Source organism: Macrotis lagotis, chromosome 1, assembly GCF_037893015.1.
Source record: "Macrotis lagotis isolate mMagLag1 chromosome 1, bilby.v1.9.chrom.fasta, whole genome shotgun sequence".
Taxonomy (NCBI): domain Eukaryota; kingdom Metazoa; phylum Chordata; class Mammalia; order Peramelemorphia; family Peramelidae; genus Macrotis; species Macrotis lagotis.
Window position 1 is genome coordinate 458,055,603 of NC_133658.1, and position 15,548 is coordinate 458,071,150.

Genomic DNA, 15,548 nt, shown 5'->3' on the forward strand with positions numbered 1-15,548 from the left:
CAGCTCTAAGCTTTGTCCATCACTCCCCATCCCTCAGGAACAAAGGGATCCTGGAGCCAGCTGCCCCTCCTGGTCTGTAGTAGTTGAGCTAGGGCTGACCAGGGTGTGGTAATGGTGACCCGGCCCAGCACAGCACCCTGTCTGGGTCAGGACCATGTGGCAATAACACTTCTCGGGGTAGCAATGCCAGCTACGCTGGGGGAGGGCTTGGCTATGGGCCACATTGTAAGCAGAGCTTCTAGGAAGGCCTGAAGACTGGAAATGGTGTAAACCCTTGATGTCGCTTCTAAGATAGCCGTGTCAGAAGAATCCTGGGGGGAGATCTTTGGAGGAATAAGGCTAGTATTTGGAAGTTCTGACACAAGCTAAGGGATGAATTTGCAGAAAGACTAGTTTGAGCATCAGACTTAGAGGAATGGATGCACAGGTACAGTGGATTTAGAGCTTGCAAAGGAACTTGGAAGTGATGAGGGAGTGAAGGATTGGGAAGGCATTTTGAACCAGTTAGTTACCTCTGGTTTGCTTAGTGATCATGGGAATCCCATTATTCCAAGACTCATGCCTTTTTCTTTTAAGGAAACCAAAGGGGCTCTGGGATTGGTAATAGAGAACACGCCTCTCCCAGTGCCTCCAGACCACCTCTAACTCCAGAATTGAGGCTAATCATGTAATTAAGAACTCAGATGGTGTCAAAAGGGTTAAATCCTCAGGCTGCAACTTCTGGCCCCCTTTATTCTCTGGGATATTTATTTCTTGGGTGAGCTCTAGTCCCATCCCCTCCAGGGAGTTGTCTTTGACTTTCTCCTGAATTGCTTCATCACTGCTAAATCAGTTAAATTTTCATGATTGAGTCCTTTTTGGCCAGAGAAATGTAATCAGAGGGCAAGAGTCAGGACATAGATGGCACCAAAGCACAAAGCCTTTCATACAGTAAGTCCTTATTCAGAAAACGATTAACATCAATCTGTCAGCATGTTATTTATGCTCCTTTTTTCTAACCAGAATTATTCTGCTTTAGGATACAAAATAGAATCAGAGATTAGGACTAGGGACCTTGGAATTCATTAGTCCAATTCCCTTCATTTTATGGATGAAGAAACAGACCCAGAGAGGTTTAAGTGACTTTCAAGGTCATACAGTCCAAATAAGTGTCTTAAGGAGGGATTTGAACCCAAGTCTTTGAACCCAGACTCTTTAGTCTGATGCCCAGTCTATTATGCCACGTTGCCTCTCTCCTTTCAGGTCATTTCCCCCAGTCTTCTTATAAAGAAGGAAGGAATGAACCAATGAAAGAAGCTATGTGTCAATCACTATGCTAATCACTTTATTAATATATCAATTCAAGGTGCTGTTATGATTCCCATTTGAAGAAACTGAGGCAGGCAGTGCTCAAGTGACTTGTCTAGCTCCTAAATATCTGAGGTCAGATCTGAGCATAGGTCTTCCTGACTCCAGGTGTCATCTTCTATCTAGTGGGTCATCTAGGTGCCTCAGGGTTCTGATTTCTGTAGCCAATCCCCTCAGGCTGGCATATTATTCTGCTCCCATATTATTCACCCCTTACCCTTCATGCTGCTTTTCTGGACATCTTCCCAGCTCCTGCTTCCTTTACTCTGAGAGGAATCCAAATCAATCCCAATCTCTAGAGCCTCGACATGTCAGAGAAACTTGGGGTTCTCCCACCTTCCATTTTCATTCTGAGATTGTCTTCTCCTCTAACTTCTGTACCACTTTAGCTTCTCCCTCTTCCTCCAGATACTAATGCTTCTTATGAATAAAGAAACGGGAAAGTAAATCTGCTCCAAGTCCACTTTCCTTAGATACCCCCACCCCAGTGACCCCATAGTGCACACAGTTCAAACTACTTATGTATTTCTTTTTTCAAATGTTTATATTCGATATCCCACATTAACCTCTCAAATACCCCAGGACCACCAAAACCCAAGGCTATTTCCTAGTTTAATTTTTTTTTCCCTCCACAGAGCCAAGAATGAGCTTTTCTCCACTCTCAAAGAGTGTGGTAATCTGTTTCTAAGGGGCTGGTCAACTTGAAGCTAATTCATCCATGGGCATTGGTTGTGATAACCCAAAGTTTGCTTTCTGACAAAACCCCAAGACCTCTGTCCTGCCCCAAAGTAAACCAGTCTCTCTCCATCCTGCCCCTTCCTTGCAGTAGGATATTGGAATTGTCTACCTTGCCTGGATTTCCCAAAGATTCTGGGTTCACCACAATTAGGCAATTGTAATTTAGTGAAAAAAGGAAAAGATTTTTTTTAAAGAATGAACTCTAGAGACTGAGAGAATAGGACAGGGACTGGCCAGCCCCACCTAATTCATGCATTAAAACTCTTAATTGCACCAAATGAAACAAGCTCAAGGACAGGAAAAGAGCTAGTAGGGTCAGCACCTTTCATTTTTTGTCAGCACCATAGAAAGAACTAGATGCTCTGTAAGTCCTATGAGTAAACATGTAACTCTTCTGGAGTTCTCTTACACAGAAATAAGAATACCCTTATCATTTTAAACACCATTTCCCTCAAAAGTGGTTCTGCACAGGACTGTGGAAGTGAGTGAAATAAAATATTACTTTTATTGATAAAAGGAGAAAACTAAAGGACCCCTAGGGAAACTGAGTTTCTCTTGGAACAGGAACAGCTTGGTAGCTCATCATGGCTGTACTGTGGTGCTGGGCTAGTTGGACCAGCTGGTGGGTATTAATAGTCAGAATCAATACCCTTATTGTTCAGAAACAGTAAAACTACTTGACACTCACCAGCCCATGGTGTGGGAGATCTGTCCAACGCCACCTGGAGATAAAGAATAGAAACTGGAGAGGTCGGTGGTCTGTAGTGGGCGGTGAACACCTGGACGAAGAAAGGATAGATTAGAGAAATCAATCAGGGAAGAGGCTGAGGAAAAGTATCTGAATGGAGAATTCTCAAACGCATCAGATCCCTCTGTGGTCTAGAGTGAAGTACTGTACCATAAGGAAGGAGCACCAGGCTAGAAATCAATGTCTAAGATGGGGGATAATAATTCTTGCCCTGCCTCCCTCAAAGGGCTGCTCCAACGAGATAATGGGCTTAAAAGTACTCTAGAGCCCAGCATATACCCCAGTGAAGACTGATTTTCAGGAATTTGCTTTCTTGGGCAGAACATTGGCCAAGTCCTAGCCCTTCTCTTGACCCCAGTTTCTTTATCAGTAAAATGAAGGAGTTGCATTAGATGGTCTCTAAGATTTCTTCCAGCTCTGACATTCTATGATTCTAAGGCATTTAAAAAACAACAAAGCTTTAAAGAGTTGTGCACCTTTGGAGTTATCTATATGATCAAATTTTTTTGAAAACAAAATATTCAGAACTGGAGCTCTCCCATCCCCCCAAAATGCATCATTTTGCAAACTTAATCCCAAATTAGATGTGAGGATGACAGGGATTATGTGTCAGTGTTAGCTACAGAAGGTAATTCCTATTCAATACTCTAACCCTGAAGAAGTACTTGGGGCCTAATGCTTAAGTGGAAACAGGAATGGCTTGGGGTGGAGAAGATTCAGTTTCTTCTCAGAGGGAAGCAGTAATTGGGGGATTTTTGACATCAGAGACTTCGTAAGAAGTCCTGGAAGTAAGATGCTTTCAGCTCTCAAGATCTCACCAGGGATAAAATAGGAATAGGAAAGACCAAAATTGAGGGATTTAGAATCTTCTCCAGCCTTCCCCAGTCCTCACAACAAAGCTTGTGACTGTCCAAAACTTCCTCTCTGGAGGCACATGGAATCCTCTTTCCCCTCCTCCCATATTGGCTACTTTGAATTCACAAACATCCTAAAAACATAAATCAGAAATAGCTACTGCATTAACCATCTTGGTTAAGAGCCTTAAAAAGATGACCAATTACAAAGATAACAAGAATAACTATGACAATGATTGATGTGGGAGGGTGTCGAGAGGTGTGAGAAAGGCATCTGGTTTGGACCTGCCTGAAGAGTAACCACAACTCCCTGAAACTGAAAGTCACTAGGAATTGGGGGATACCTAAGGCAAAATCTGCCTGAGTCAGGGCATTTCTGTCTGGGAATAATACTTTTTCTTAGTAATGACTCCTTTGCTCCAGTATGTCTGGGGATGACTCAGTGTGTATGACTTTTCAATATATTCCTTGGTCCTTCTTTTGTTAGGGTGAAGTTTGTGTATGTTGGGGTGGTGACAGGATTTAGGAACAGCAGTCCTGAATTCCTGGAGTTCTTAGCTTTAGGCTGGGAGTCTCAAGGAGGACAAGGGCCTGGGAGGACCTGGGTTTAGGCCCACCTCATATAAACACCAAGAAGAACTTGGCTGTTCTCACTCTCAGGACAATTCCTGTACTTCCTGAGGAGGTAACTATGGACAAAACAATGAAAAATTGCTAGTGGTTTTTACAGTTTGGTTTGAAATTCAGGCAAATTTGGATTTGCCTTCTTGGGGGGAAGTTCCTGTTGAGGTTTTGTTCTTTAAGCCATGGGCCAAATGTAAAAAGCAGGGTGTTATGGCTTAAGGGCTTCGGTGACTTTTATATCCATTTTGCAATGATAAGGATATAAGGATATAGGTTTGGAAAGCTGAAATGATTAAGTGCCTCCAGAGGAGCTTTCCACTGAGAGAGGCTGAACCTGCTACCAAGGAGGAAACCACTAGGCTTAGTCAAGAAACTTCCTAGCTGTGGAGCTTTGAGACAGTCACTTTCACTTTCTCTTAGCCTCAATTTCTTCCTCCTTTAATACTTTATCACACATCTTGGTGTCGACCTTGGGCTCTTGAAGTCTTTGTCCCTAGAGTACAAACTCTGGTAGTCCTGCCAAGATGAAAAGGCTTTGGGTGAAGGTCAGGTCAAGGGATTGTATGCCAGTCATCTGAAGCACAAGCTTCAGTTAAGTTAGGAGACATCACTGGAAGGGTGGCTCACTGAGTAATCTTTTGACAGAAAAGGGGATGGAGGGTGGGGTTCCATCTGAATCTGTGGAAGGATGAGCATGTATCAATCAGCTAAGTGGTACAACGGATATAAACTTCGGGCTTGGAGTCAGTTAGACCTGAATTTAAATCTAGCCTTAGACACTAGCTGTGTGATCCTGGATAAGTCCCTTAACCTCTGACCCAATTTCCTTCATTGTAAAACCTACCAAGGTTATTGTGAGGTTCAAATGATATAATTATTAAGTGATTAACAGAGTGTCTAGGACTTGGTAAGTGCTATATAAATATTAGCTATTATTCAATATTGAAGCAATGTCCTTGCTTTTTTCATAGGAGAATTTAATAGTAGAATGGGACCATAGTAGAATATGGCTATTATCATGGGACCATAGTAGAATATGGCTATTATCGTGGTTGTTTTATTACTGATGTTGTAAAAGTGCTTTGCTTGATTATGCATACTTGTTATAAGGCTTGTTGTTGTTGTTGTTCAATGAGGAAAGGGTGGGAAGGAGAGAAAAAAATACATGTTAATTGAAAAGAATTAATGAAAAAAATCATAGGATCCTACCTTGCTTCTGATTGATGTCAGCAGAAACATGTGTCTGGTGGGAGCTGAAATGTTCATAGAGGGGTGTGAGCTGGGGAACTCCATGGGAAGGCTGGCCAGGCTTGGTGTGCTGAAAAACATGAGAGAGATAGCCCCCAGCCACCCACCTGTAAACATGATCATGATTCAAGACACCTGCAGCAGCCTAGAACTTCTGGAGATTGACAATGAACTTCATGGTCTTAAAGGAAGTCTCATCACAGTCTGGGAAGCAAAGTGGAAGGGTGGGTGGGTATTTTTTAGGCCCTTTTTACATATAGGAAAATTCAGGCATAGAGAGAGGAGAGGAATGATCCCAGTTCACCTGCCAGCATATCAGGACTGAGATCCAAAGCAGTGTTCTAAAGCTAGCTTCAACCCTTTAGGAGAGTCCATTGTTAAATTTTCTTTGGTGAGCATTTATACTAAAAAACAGGCACTCACTGTTAACCATGATACACAGTTTTGTTGGTTGTCTAGGCTTAAGAAAGTGTTAACAATACAGTTCAAAATTTTAAAAGTGTGTGCTCTGAGCTCAGCAGGTCTACAAGAGAAGGTCCAGGGAATGAGCCAAATTGGAGGCCTGGTCACTGGGAGACAAAAAGAAAAAGATGATGAAGACAACTGGTATTTATATAGTGCTTTTAAAGTTTGCAAAGTGCTTTTTACATCCGTTATCTCATTTGAACCTCATAACATATGTGGATTCAGGTCTATTGACCCACACCACACTCCCTCCTATTCTATGAGAGACATTCTAAGTCTAACCTCTGACACAAAATGACAGTATGAACCTGTACAAGTCTTAATTTAGCCTTTCGGGGCTCTAGGCCAGTGACTTCAGACTCAGAAAGAAGGTAAACGCCTCTGCTCTAGGTCGCTTTCTAAGATTATAAATGCTACAGAAATGGTGTCAGCTTGGATGGGTAGAGTTTTGAATTCTGAGTCCCAAGGCTGACTCATTGTGCTTCCTCCTAGCTGATTCTTATTTCCTTCCCTGGTAAAGAAGAGGAATTAATATTTCTAGACTTCCAACTGTCCCTCTTCTCTTAACCATAGTCTTTTTTTTTCTCTTTCAGATTTTTTTATGTTTAAAATAATTGTTTTTGAATTTTATAATTTTTCCCCAAATCTCAATTCCCTCCCCCACCCCCCACAGAAGGATGAGCATGTATTAATTAACTAAGTGGCAAAATGGAGTCCTGAGTCCTTAGTCTTTACATTGTTTCCATGCTATACATTGAACTAAATTGAATGTGTTGGGAGAGAAATCATATCCTTAAGAAAAAAAATAAAAGATAGCAAGATTACATATAATAATGGTTTTTAAAAATTAAAGGTTATAGTCAAGTCTTTGTTCAAACTCCACAAGGCTTTCTCTGAATACAGATGGTATTCTTCATCACAGATACCCCAAAATTATCTCTGATTGTTGCACTTACGAAATAAGCAAGTCCATTAAGGTTGATCATCACCCCCATATTGTTGTTAGGACGTACAGTGTTCTTCTGGTTCTGCTCATCTCATTCAACATCAGTTCATGCAAATACCTCCAGGCTTCTCTGAATTCCCATCCCTCCTGGTTTCTAATAGAACAATAGTTTAACCATGGTCTTGACTAACATCATAGGAAGGTGGGGGAGAGGGAGGAGAAGGGCTTATAAGAGTCTAATGATTTATCTGTCTCCCCTCCCACCCCCCACACTCTCCTTAAGATTGGGCTTGAATGTACCCTACCCCAAGTTTGGAATGGCATCCTTTCCCATATCTGGTTTCTGAACTCTTTCCTTTTTGTCAAGACCTATCCTATTCTGGACAACATTTCAATCCAGGGGAAAATGATTTCTTCTATCTCTGATTTCCCCTAACACTTTGTGCACACTTCTCTTGCTTTCCCTTGTAATATACCACCCACCTTTCAGAGGTTTATTTCTTCATCTGTAAAATGGGGCTTTAATAATAGTGTTATCTAGTATTGTTATGAGAAATCCTTTAAGTGATAAAGAAATATGAGATATTATTATTATTTTAAGTTTGGATCTGCAATTACCTTTGTAAGTGGGAACTGTCAGTGGTGAAAAATTCCCTTTACTGAAGAAGCTCAGAAACTCATCTCTTAACATATGATATCAGAGTTGCCTGAACATTTAGACATGAAATGACTTGCCCACAATCATAGCTGGTACATTGGGGTGGGAGTGTTTGACTTTGGGTCTTCCTGAATGCAAGGCTAGCCTTATGTCCATTATCATGATGACTGATCATTATTGCAATCATTGGAGTACTCTTTTTTCCCCCAGATCCTTCCCTTAAGCTCCTAGAGAGCCAGTATTGTGTCAGAGTACACAAAGATACTTATATCCTCGGAGCACAGTTATAAGGACCTTTCCTTTAGAAGGTGTTTGCTGAATTAGAAATTAAATTGGATTGAACTGAAAATCATCAAAACATTCCAAAGGACTACGCGACTCCCCTCTCCCTCCTCCCACCCCCTTAGGGAAGGGGGAAGGGGGAAAGAGGAAGGATGTAGAATGGGGGGGGGGGGTGATAGAGTAGTTGGAGTCCTGAGGGGCTCTTTGGGAGGTTTCCTAGATGAGGTTAGTTTTGGAAGTGTAGGAAGGAGGAAGGGAAAAGGGCAGGGTTTGGCAAAGAATAGGACTGTTGGGGTTTTTTTGGACAGAAACTAGGGCCCCAACCAATAAGCCCTTTGGTGGGGGCCTGGTGTGGGAAGTTGACTAAAGGGGCCTATTTTGGACTAGAAGCCACAAATAAAAGGGTATGGAGGGGGTAGAGGGGATGCAAGAAACCCATAAATAGCCTGGCAATTAGAAGTGGGTGGGGCAGCTATGCCTTAAAGGGAAAGCAGTTGTTCATTAGCAAAGCCACAGGCTCACCCTAAACTCTCCAGGGAGGAGCTAGCCCAGCCAGAATCCAGAAGTGGCGGGAATCTGGGGACAACTCAGTCTGCAGCAAAAGAGGACCAAGCTCCTGAGTTCATGTAAAAAATGACTCCTTTGGCCAATCAAAGTCCTTCATCACCTGACCCAACTCTATCTCACCAGCCTTCACTCCCACAACTCTGAAACCATGCATAGTTATGCTGCATCCAAAGTCACTTCCTTCTGGTGTGTTTCTACTCATACTGATCTCCCTTCTCTATATATCCAAAGTCCACCCATCATCCTTCAACACTTGCCTTCAGGCTCCCTACCTCAAGGAAGACCACACAAGCTGCTCCAGTCTTCAGCCATCTCTCCTTCCTTCATTTATTGTCCATACTCCTCCACTGATATTTAGCATAAACATTTCTCACAAAATCTGGACTCCTGTGCTGGTTTTTGAGGCCTTTTTAGACAAATCTCATGCACTCCCCACTACACAGTCCTTTGTGGCAACCAAACAGGACTACCCTTTGTCCCCTGAATGTTCGCAGTTGGGCTCAGTGGGAAAAATGCTGAACATGGAGTCATGAGTCCTACTTCTGTTAGTTACAGTAACTTGTAACCTTGGGCAAATCATTTTCCCTTCTCAGATTTCAGCGTCTTCATCTATAAATGAATGAGTTGGGCTCTATGGCATCTAAGGTCCAACTCTAGGTCTAGGATCCAATTCTTTTTGATCAGACTGTTGTTCCCTGTACTTGGAATCATCCCTGGTCCTCCACTTTACACATACTTTGCTATTTTGAATTCTTGCCCATTCTTTAAAATTCAATGGAAGGTTCAGTGGATACAATGATACATCTGGAGTTGGGGAGTTGTTTGGTCTTATCTGGCTCTTTGTAAACTCATTTGGGATTTTCTTGAAAAAGGTATTTGAAAGTTTTGCCATTTCCTTCAGTTCATTTTTTTTTATAAGGAAATGGAGATAAACAAGGTTACGTGACTTGACAGGGTCATACAGTTAGTGTCTGAGACTGGATTTGAACTCTGGAAGATGAGTCTTACTCGCTCAATGCAGTACTCTATCTACTATGCCACTCACCTGTCCTGAATCAGGAAGATCTGAGTTCAAATCCTGTCTCAGACACTACACTGGGCAAGTTATTTAACCTTTGTTTACCTTAATGCAGTGGAAAAGGAAATGGCAAACCATTTTAGTATCTTTTCCAAGAAAAAGCCAAGGATAGCATTGTACTATGATCCACAGGCTCAAGAAGAGTTGGATATGATTGAATAACAATAATAACAACAACTGATATGTAACATCCCAGGGGAACCTTACCTGATCTGTTTCCTTCCCTCTCAATTTGATAAATGACCTTCCTCCTTAGATAGCACTTGGATTTGTACATCTCTAATGAATTAGCATGTACTGCTGTCTCATTCCCTCCTAGATGGTTAACTCTATGGAGATGGAGATTGTATCTAATTGAAGCACAGTGGTGTTCTCCCAGTGGGAGTCTTCTAAAGTTGGTGGTGATTATATTGTTGTCTAAATTGTAATGAAGTTCTGGTGGAGTGGACAGATAACTAGTTTTCAATTTGGAATCCCAGCTCCATAGCCTTGGACAGGTCACAGAGAAGTCTGTGCTCTCTTACCAGAGAAGATGGGGTTGGACTAGATGATCAATAAGTTTTGCCACTTGTGTGACCAAAGGCAAGATTTTGCATTCTCTTAACTTTAGGATAAGATGACCTCAAAGATATTTTCCAACTAAAAAAATTTTTTTTGATCCTATGAGTCTGACCCTGGCTCCCCAATGAACTCTTAGCTTCCTGAAGGAGGGGTACTGTCATATCCATACAGGACAAAGTACCAGGCTAGGCTTATGGTGCTGGGAGGAGAGGGAAGGGATGATCAATAAAAACTTACTGATTGAATAGAGACTGGAGTCCCTTGCAGTGATGGGTACCACAGGCAGGGCTGGGAGATACCTTTCCCCAAAGACCCTCTGGTTCTGAGACTCTTCTGAGTTGAGTTATTGATGTTTGCTGGGTCCTTGCCCCTGCTTTCCAAACTACCCAGCTTCCTGTCTCACTCAAACAGGCCACAGCACTCTTACTTTTCGTAGAAATGGCCTATAGTGGCATTCAGAGATGACTCATGCTGAACTGAGATATGAAGATGGAGAGAGGCAGAAAATAGGGGGCTGTTCTCTCAGGCCCCAAGGCCAAGATGGTGGTTTTCCTGTAGGAGGGCTCACTAGGAAGAAAGTTTACTTCTACTCCTCCTATCAGCTCCCTCCCAGGGTGCTTTGATGTAACCCTAAATTGGCCTCCCCCAAACCACTGAATAGTTGACTTGACTCTACCACTGACTTGCTTTGTGACCTAAGGAAGTCAGAGGATTAAGAGATGCAGAACTGAGACCGATTTTAAAAGTAATCTGGCTCAACCACTCCATTTATAGATGAGGAAACTAAGGTGTAGACAAGTTAAAGACTTGCTTAAGGCATCATAGATACTAAGAGATAAAGCCAAACTTTGAACCTGGGTCACATGCATCTAAACTTAGCACTTTTTCCACAGTACTACACCATCACAACCTTTCTGATTTTCATTTGCTTCATCTGCAAAATGGCTATTTAATGAGTAACCCCAGAATGGCATCAAGGTCAACAAATAGAAAAACCACTAGGCTCTGGCTCCTATCCTTTGTTTCCCCACTTATCATCTTTGTGACAGACCGAGGTTAACTTTTCCATTTCTTCATATGTTAAAATGATGGTCTTGGACCAAATGATCTCTTAAATCCTTTTCTGGCTTTAAATTCCTTGATCCTATGATCCCCTCTTCGATTACCTAGTTCAGTTAGGAAAAGTTCAGAGGGACCAGCCTTGTAAACTCTGGGGAGATTTCTGAGTGATCAATTGAGTTGAAACTTCACAGTCAGAATAACATTTGCTAGCCCTAGACCATGGTGAGAGGAAGGAGGGTCTAGTTCAAGAGGCAACTAAGGGAATTTTTATTATTGTTTTAGTATGTCTAACTCTCTGTGACCTCATTTGGGTTTTTCTTACCAAAGAAACTGGAATGGTTTGCTATTTCCTTCTCCAGATCATTCTATAGATGAAGAAACTAAGGCAAAGAGGGTCAGGTAACCTGCCCAGTATCGCATGGTAAGTGTATGGGACTGGATTTGAATTCAGATCTCTTCACTCCACGGCCAGTATTCTATCTAGCACAGGGAAGGGGAAAGAGGTCTCATTTATGGCCACATTTGCTTCTGTAGGTGGAGGCTTAATGTTCAAGCCCCATTGACCCACCCACCATTCAGGAGTCAGGCTCCTATCCTTTGTTTCCTGATTAGAAAAGGGAGTCCTCTATTATATGATATTACCAAAGTGCTTTCTGCTTTCACTCATTTCTTTCATAATCACATCAACCTTGAGAAGCTGGTAAAACAAAGATCATTATCCCCATCTTGGGGAAAACTAAGACCTAAACTAAGGTTGGATAATTTGTTGATGGTGGAGTCAGAATTAGAATTTGGATCTCCTGATTGGGGGGGGGGGGGGGTGAGGCATGGGAGAGTTATTTTTCCCCATCCCCTAGCCCCCCCCCCCAACATCAGTCCATCAGTAACAGGTATGGAAGTGACAGCTCTTTCCTGGATAATCAACTTCAGAACTAGACCTAATGAGGGTTTTGAGGATGCTCTTTGTAGAAGTCATCATGCCCAGTTAGTGTCTTTAGAATATCAGATTTGGAAACACCCTTAGTGGTCATTTCATTCAATTCTTAAGAGAGACAACTGTGCTTAAATCCAGGGGTTACCACAAGGTAGCTTCAGATTCTTCATCTGCAAGGACAGATAAGTGATAATTACACTTGCTCATAGAGTAAACTTCAATAAAAATGATCACTGGTTACTCTCATTTTACTAGGAGAGAGACGGAACCAGAGAGATTACAAAGGAAGTTAATGGTCAACTAAGATTCAGATCCTGGGTTTTCTAGCCTGAGGTTGTTTCCATGAAGCTTTGATTAACCAAGGCTTCTCTGCTTGGGCTGTGGGTGTGGCTCCTGTCTAGGTGAAGGTGCTGAGTGTACCCACAACTCTCTTCAGATTACATAATCCTTGGTAGAGAGGATAGTGAGATATTGAAGCCTCAAAGGGCTTTGTTTCCTACAAAGGCTGATAAAACCATGAGTGGATGATGTCCTCGATAGGAAACTGGGCTTGTTGAAGTTTCCAATGTTTAAGCAATTCACACATTCCCCCTACAGGCATCTAATTTAGGTGAACCTTAGTTCCCATGCTTCATGTTGGACCTTTGTACAGTCCATAAATGAAAAAAACACAAACATTTATCTTGGGCCAAGTGGTGTGCTAAGTTCTTTATAAATATTATTCAATTCTCACAATAATCCTATTATTTATCCCTATTTTGCAATTAGGAAACTGAGTCAAACAGAGGTTAAGTGATTTGTCTAGGGTTACAGGTAAAGACTGAGGCTTTATTTGAACTCTAGTCTTGCTGATTCCAGGACCAGAGCTCTGTTCACTGAGCCACTTAGTTGCCCCTGAGGGAAGCTAGGGAAATCATTGAGAGTTGTGATTGGCTCAAATAAATGTTCTTTTCTTTTTTGGCTTTATATCCTTAGTGCTGATTTTAACACCTGACCTCAAAAGAAGAGCTGCACTTAATACTCATTGAATTGAATTGACTTTCAAGTATGTGAAAGCAGGGACTTATCTATCAGTTCTGTGCACACAGTAGGCACTTAATAAGCAAATATTTGATTAATTAAATGGAATTGCCCTCCTCTGGGAAGGAGAACTGTTTGTCTGTGAGTGATGTATGGACAAATCAGCCAATTCTGAGACACAGAGAGATTTCTGAGGTTCTTGTCATCTTAAAAAGAATTCTTTCAGTGGGACATTGCAAAGGACACATGCTCCATGACACTGGAAAATACATGAGGTCTCTTAAGGCCTCCCTTAATGAGCTCTCATCAAAACTTATAAAGGCATCTGCTTTAGTTCTGGCCTTTTCTCTCTTGGACACTGACTAGCACTTTGTTTTATATGCATCTTTTGCTTAGATTCCCTTCCTCTGGTATAGATCATGCCACATTTTTGTATCCTGTGACTCTTGTCCACATTCTCCCATGAATCCTTTGCTCAAAGAACTCAGCATCTTTCCCTAGATCTCTTGACATTGCAAGGACACCAGCAGAGACCATGGACCTCCTGTTGGTTATCCCTTTAAAACACATATCATGTATTATAATCACTTGCAAATTTATTACATACTAGTTAGCACTTACATAACTAAGTTTTGCAAAACATTTTACATTCATAAAATGAGGAAACTGAGTCAGAAGATAGTTAAGTGATTTGTCCAGGGTCACAGTGAGTATCCAAGGTCACATTTGAACTCAAATCTTTGTATCTTCAGGTCTAGTGCTTTATCCATTGGAAACTGTAGCAAACCATCAAATCAACAAAACAACTACACACATGGTCATCTTACTATGAGTGCAAGAATCATATCTCATTTAAACTTTGTATATATTCTCCAGTATAGAGCACAATGCTGTTCACAGTTCACAGGAGGCAGATGATAAATGTCTATAATGAATTATAATTGAATGGAATTGAATTGATGTAGTACAATAACAACTGGTATATAACAACTGCAGGTTTGACATGGCTTTTCCATTAATTACTTTATGTGACTTTCACAACAATCCTGTGAGGCAGGTACAGTGAGTATTATTATCTCCATTTTAAAGATGAATCAACTAATCAACAAGCAATTATTAAGTAGATGTGTAGAAACATGTATGTTTGGTCTTTAATGGACATAGGTCCCTATCAGAAAGGAGCATAGAATCCTAGATTTATTTAGCACTGGATGGAAACTCAGGAATCATTTAGTCTAACTTCTTTTACAAATGATGAAATTGAGTCCAGAAAACTTGTCTAAGATTATAGTTCAAGTTAAGCCAGTTGAGAAACAAAATTAAGAGAGAAAAATCTTTCTATTTAGGGGCAACCTCAGGAACTGAAGGGTAAAGAACATGGAATCTAGGGTCAAAAGAGCTGACACTGACTCCTGACTCTGCTACTTACTTCCTATGTGATCTTGAAAAAGTCTCTTCCACTCTCTGAACCTGAGTATTTTCATTTTTAAAACTGAGAAGTGTGAACCAAATGGTCTCAGGCTCTAAATCTTGTACTACAGTGAACTTAGTGGGGCAGACAGATATGCTTCTAGATCCTTAGCTCAGGTTCAACTATAGTCAGATCTCTGACTTCAGGGAAAAACAAAAACAAAACTTTCTCTATTTACTTCAAGAAAGGGAACAAATAATAATGGTTCACATTTCTAAAATATTTTAAAGTTTACAAGTATTCCTTTTTTTTCTTTAATTTGATCCTCATAATCTTTTTTGGGGGGGCAAGGTAATGGTGTTAAGTGACTTGACCAAGGTCACACAGCTAGGTAATTATTAAGTATCTGAGGCTGGATTTGAACTCAGGTCCTCCTGACTCCAGGGCCAGTGCTCTATTCATTGTGGCACCTAGCTGCCCTTCTCACAACCTTTTGAGGTAGATGTTATGACTCCCATTTAATAAATGAAGAAACAGATTAAATGATACACAGGTTACATACTAGTCAGTATCTGAGGTGGCTATGAAACTGAGACCTTATTGACTTTTAATCTATCTAAAAATGACAGTCTGAAGAAGAGAAGAACAGAGCTCAGATGTGAAGAACTGATGTCTCCCATGGATCTTGTGGCTTCTAGAGATGGGCCATTTGGACCCATGTTACCTGTGTGGTCTGCTAAATTGCCACTTGGGCAGATCAAAGTTTTTCTTTGGGATGAGTCACATTGTTTGCATCTGATGGGAGTATCACTAATTGAGTAGCTAAAGAGACTTGAGAGATCACTGTCCCTGACTGCTAAGTGATTGCCACTTCAGATTGATAGCTAGCATGCCACCTTTAAGCTTTAAAAGAAAAATCAGAACAGTTTACACTTCTCTGATTTAATTATAGCCCAATGGAGAAAGCAGGATAAGAATTATTTCCATTTATCTGAAAACAGAAAT

The 15,548-nt window shown here is 41.2% G+C and overlaps 1 protein-coding gene across 5 annotated transcripts in view; it reads right to left on the reverse strand.

Annotated features, from left to right (window-relative positions):
• The window catches only part of TCF7 (transcription factor 7), a 124,436-nt gene that overhangs the window by 27,893 nt on the left and 80,995 nt on the right, over window positions 1-15,548 (reverse strand). For all 5 annotated transcript variants that reach the window (XM_074213559.1, XM_074213557.1, XM_074213556.1 and 2 more), the window contains exons 4-5: window positions 5,521-5,629; window positions 2,774-2,864 (exon numbers count right to left, since the gene is read on the reverse strand). In XM_074213559.1, the coding sequence (XP_074069660.1) occupies window positions 2,774-2,864; window positions 5,521-5,629 (200 nt within the window). The remainder of the gene's footprint in view (window positions 1-2,773; window positions 2,865-5,520; window positions 5,630-15,548) is intronic.